At 38.8% G+C, this 4,131-nt stretch overlaps 1 protein-coding gene across 1 annotated transcript in view; it reads left to right on the forward strand.

The window, feature by feature from the left end:
• The window catches only part of NT5DC1 (5'-nucleotidase domain containing 1), a 155,535-nt gene that overhangs the window by 4,259 nt on the left and 147,145 nt on the right, over window positions 1–4,131 (forward strand). The window contains exons 3-5 of the mRNA XM_035900694.1: window positions 79–114; window positions 1,397–1,488; window positions 3,162–3,233. Coding sequence (XP_035756587.1) covers window positions 79–114; window positions 1,397–1,488; window positions 3,162–3,233 — 200 coding nt within the window. The remainder of the gene's footprint in view (window positions 1–78; window positions 115–1,396; window positions 1,489–3,161; window positions 3,234–4,131) is intronic.

The raw sequence follows: 4,131 nt of genomic DNA on the forward strand, positions 1-4,131 counted from the left end.
TGTCGCGGGCGCTCGCCGTGTCCCCCGCTCCCCTTTTCTTTGCCTCCATTCACCTTGAGTACGTTTTGCACTGCACAGGACTCATACGCTAGTCGCAAGATTCTTCAGAATTTGGTACAGAAACTAAGGTTTATGAGGTGCCCCTTTTATAAATATGTGTGGTTCGGTGCGTCCTGTGTTGAAAAACTGCATTGCTTCCTTCAGCTGTGAGTGACGTTCTGTAGAGAGGCATCTTTCTTACAGAAGAGGGTTCAACAGTAGTAAGTTATAAAATGTATGTGCTCTCAAGTTCCTGCTGGAGACTGCACAGCTCTAGGCTTGCCTTCCATGTCCTTGCTGTTGCACCATGCACATTACGTCTTGCACAGGCATGTGCTTCCTGATAAGAATTTTGTCTGATGAAGGCAGATGTTAGACAGTTGATAACTAGAGGAGTTGTTTTTTTTTTTTTTTTTTAAAAAAAAAGAAAAGACTAGTGAACAAAATAGAGAAAAAACCAAAAACATTTACTAAACTTGGTTCACTCTTCATCTGCTCGCAGGATACAGACTGACACATACTCATTTGAGTACATCCTTATCTATTGGAAATAAAAAATACTTTAAAATGCTGACAGGCACAGCTGAAGATGCACTTAGTTCTTGTTCTTTCAGTGTTGGCCTTCATATTAGTCTTTCTCAGACATTATTCATACTCATTTCAAGAGCAGCTTTTGTAATTAAGAAAAAAAGGCCAGGGAACAGCTTTAATGAAAGAATCATGAGAAAAAGGGAGCACTTGCTATTTTTGTATGGTCTTTAAGGACCTGGCAGCATCTATGTAGATCTTCCTGTGTAGATCTTCCTGTACAACTTTGCCAGTGCATTCATAAATCACTGACTGGTGTGTTCTTTCTGAACTTATAAATAGTAACGATGTACTTAGTAGTTACTTGTTTTCTTCAAAATTATGTTCCTTTGGATTCTTTTAAAGTGTCCCCTAAGGGTAGTTGGTTTGGTTCAGGAGACACTTGTTGAGTCTTGGTGACACTTAACATTTAAAATCAAAAAAAGATTGGGGAGGGAAGAATAGTGACTGGTTTTAGGTTCTTGCCACCTTGGTTTCCCAACAGTCTTGAAGCACAGGGGCAGTCAGGTAGAATGCTGTAAATGTGGTTCTGCTGGACACATTGCACCAGAACTGCTGAGGGCAGCGTCTTGAGCTGTTTTCCAGCCATGGCAACACTACCCTCGGGCACTTTTTCCCAGTAGTGGAGGCAGTGGGGCAGGGCCCCTGGGTCCCTGGTTTGATTTTGCTTAGGAAGCACTAACACTCACGTCTTGCCACTTTCCAGGGAAGCAGTATCTTTGGTCTCACTTAATCAATGTAATTAATGCATTTCTTTTTTCATTTGCAGTTAATATATGATAGTTTTGCCCAGTATCTGGTAACGGAGAAGGGTTATGACAAAGACTTGCTGACTTTAGCTCCAGACAGCTTAGACTTCTGGTGAGTATGTTGGAAATAACAGAAACTTTCTTCATAACTTCCTTAACGCTGTAACTTTTGCAAAGCTTGGAAAACAGCTTCTCTTATTAGGCAATTGTTGTTAAAATTGCCAAGCCCAATAGATAAATCCAAAATTACAGTTTTCAATACTTGTTTGAACAAGTATTTGTCATGAGATACTTCTAATGTGGTATTTTGAAGAGAGAACTGAGCATCCAAGCTTGCTTTGTCTGTGCTTCTAGCTGTCTAGACAAGCCTTTTATTCTGACTTACTCTCTTAGTTTGTACATCTCCTTTGTCTTCTACCTTCAATTCAACTTGTAAATGCAGTAAGCATCAGAATTTAGTAATTTCTGTATGGACAGACGTGGTTTTGTTTGTGTAAAGCAGAATAATCCCAAGAAGCTTCTGAGGAACGGAGGAAAGTGCAAGGAGGTGGCCCTTGGGTGGCACATCAGGCACAAAGCTGTGATGCAAAAGGCTGAAATGCAAGTTGCTGCTCGGAGCTTACTGGTCTCTGAGCAGGAGCTTAAACGTGAATCTCTGACCTTCCAACTTTAATAGGTTATTATCTAGGTGGGGGGGGGGCTTGAAGGGCAGGTAATCACTAAATTTTTTAGTAGAAACACAGTTTTGGGTTTGTTTGTTTGTTTGAAGTAATGGATACGTTATTGTGGGAACAGTTTGATCAGTTGCTTTTACAATTCAGTATTTGACTGGACAGTTTCCAACCAGATTGATTTCAACTTCCATGTGACCAGCAATGTATCTGTATTTCTCCTATTTTGAGGCCTCTGATGGATGGAATCCTTTGTTAAGCTCTCGATATCTAGGCCTCAGTCCCTTATTATTGGAGCTGGGGGTTCATTAATGTGGATCTGCAAGCCCACAGTGCTGGTAGCCAGCGTGTCCGTGCTACTTCCCCAGGTGTGATTCATGAAAGGCTGGGGTCTGCTTGCTGCCTTCGTGGCATGTCTTTCCTTTGTGTGCCTTATAACAGAGGATCAAGGTGGCATTACTTTTTCGGTCTTGTTTATTCATTATTATCCTAGCCACTGAAATCTGAATTAATTTTTCAAACAGCCTAAGCAAAGGTAGATTCAGTTATCTGTATGGTACAGATCTACTAGGAGAGTTAGGAACTCTTGCTGCATGTCTGTCCTGCGCTGTCAACTCTTCACCCTGTTAGTGATGCCTAGCATGGCAGCGCTTCTGCTTCACGCGTTCCTTGGATATTCAGTTGCCTCATTTAAAATGACACTCTACCCCTCTCTCCCTTAGTAACTGGTGTTATCAGTCTAGTAATAATAAGTAGAATATATTTCTTTAATAGAAGTGGCTTAAATATCACGTCTTAGTTGTATATGTTTGGACCTTAATCCTCTAACCTTATCTATATGAATAGTCACTGAACTCACTGAACAATGGAACTGGATTTATTTAGTAGGAATTTGCTATGTAAGTGAAATGCAGTCCTCGCTGTACTAATATGTATTTGCATATATAGAGCATTTTTTGAACGTGGAAGTGTTTGAAGGGTTGTGACTTTGCTGCTTTTGTGTAGCATCATTGTATACCTTCTGTAGCTGCATGTCACTATTCTGATCTCTAACAAGGCATTGCTCTGAAAACATTAATTGTTTGTTTCTTTCTTAAAATAAAATTATTCTTAGTTGTAAAGGTTTGGTGTTGGACATTGAAGAAGGAAATTTCCTGAAACTCGCAGAAGATGGAACGGTTTTAAGGTAATATTGACAATAAGTTTATATTGCTAAACAAACACAAAAAATTATCTTCTTTCTGAAAGCCGTCTCTCAGTTTCATTAAGTATTTAAAATACTAATTTCTGCATACATTCATTTATTAGATGTAAAAGTTTAAATACTCCTTGGTAATGTGGTGCTCAGTTCTCATTTTTTTGCTAATAGTTCCATGATAGCTGCTAGTAAAGAATATCTCATTTTTAATAAGCACCGAAGACTCTGAGGGCATACTGATCTTGAAAGTAAATTCACTTTTTCAGTGGCTACCAAGGTACTCTTTGTTCAGTTCTGCTAAGATCCAGGATAAGGTTTTTCTCTGAGTTGTGATTAACCTGACTTAGAGTCAGTGCTAATGACTAATGCTAATGACAAGACCACTATTATCTTTGTACCATATGCATTCAGAATTCTGCGGGCTTATAGTTTAAATAGCCTGGGGTAAATTAAATGCAGAAACTGACACATTCGCTTTCAAAATTCTGGGGTTTTTGCTCTTAAAAGCTATATTTTGCCTGCAGTCATAATTTCAGTACATCCTTAGTTCCTTTTTCCCCTCTTTTTTTTTTTTTTAAACATAGAAGACGTCTATTTTGAATCTTAAATCTGAAAAGTAAATATATCTAAAGTATGTCAATCCCAGCCCCATTTCCCCCTTATTTTTTCCAAAATGAAATTCCATGTAATTTAGTACTCAAGATAGACTCTACTTTTTTTTTTTCTGATAGCATGTGGGAGAAGGAGACTGAAGATGCTAGGAAAAATCTGATCTCATTGAAAGAAAGGAAGAAATACCTGTAGGTCTCTGCTGTGTATCCCAAAATTCATTTAGTACCATGAATTTCGGAGTACTAAATGCAGAATTCAAGACTGGAGGGTGTAT

Source organism: Egretta garzetta, unplaced genomic scaffold (genome assembly GCF_000687185.1).
Source record: "Egretta garzetta isolate BGI_Z169 unplaced genomic scaffold, ASM68718v1 scaffold18, whole genome shotgun sequence".
NCBI lineage: Eukaryota > Metazoa > Chordata > Aves > Pelecaniformes > Ardeidae > Egretta > Egretta garzetta.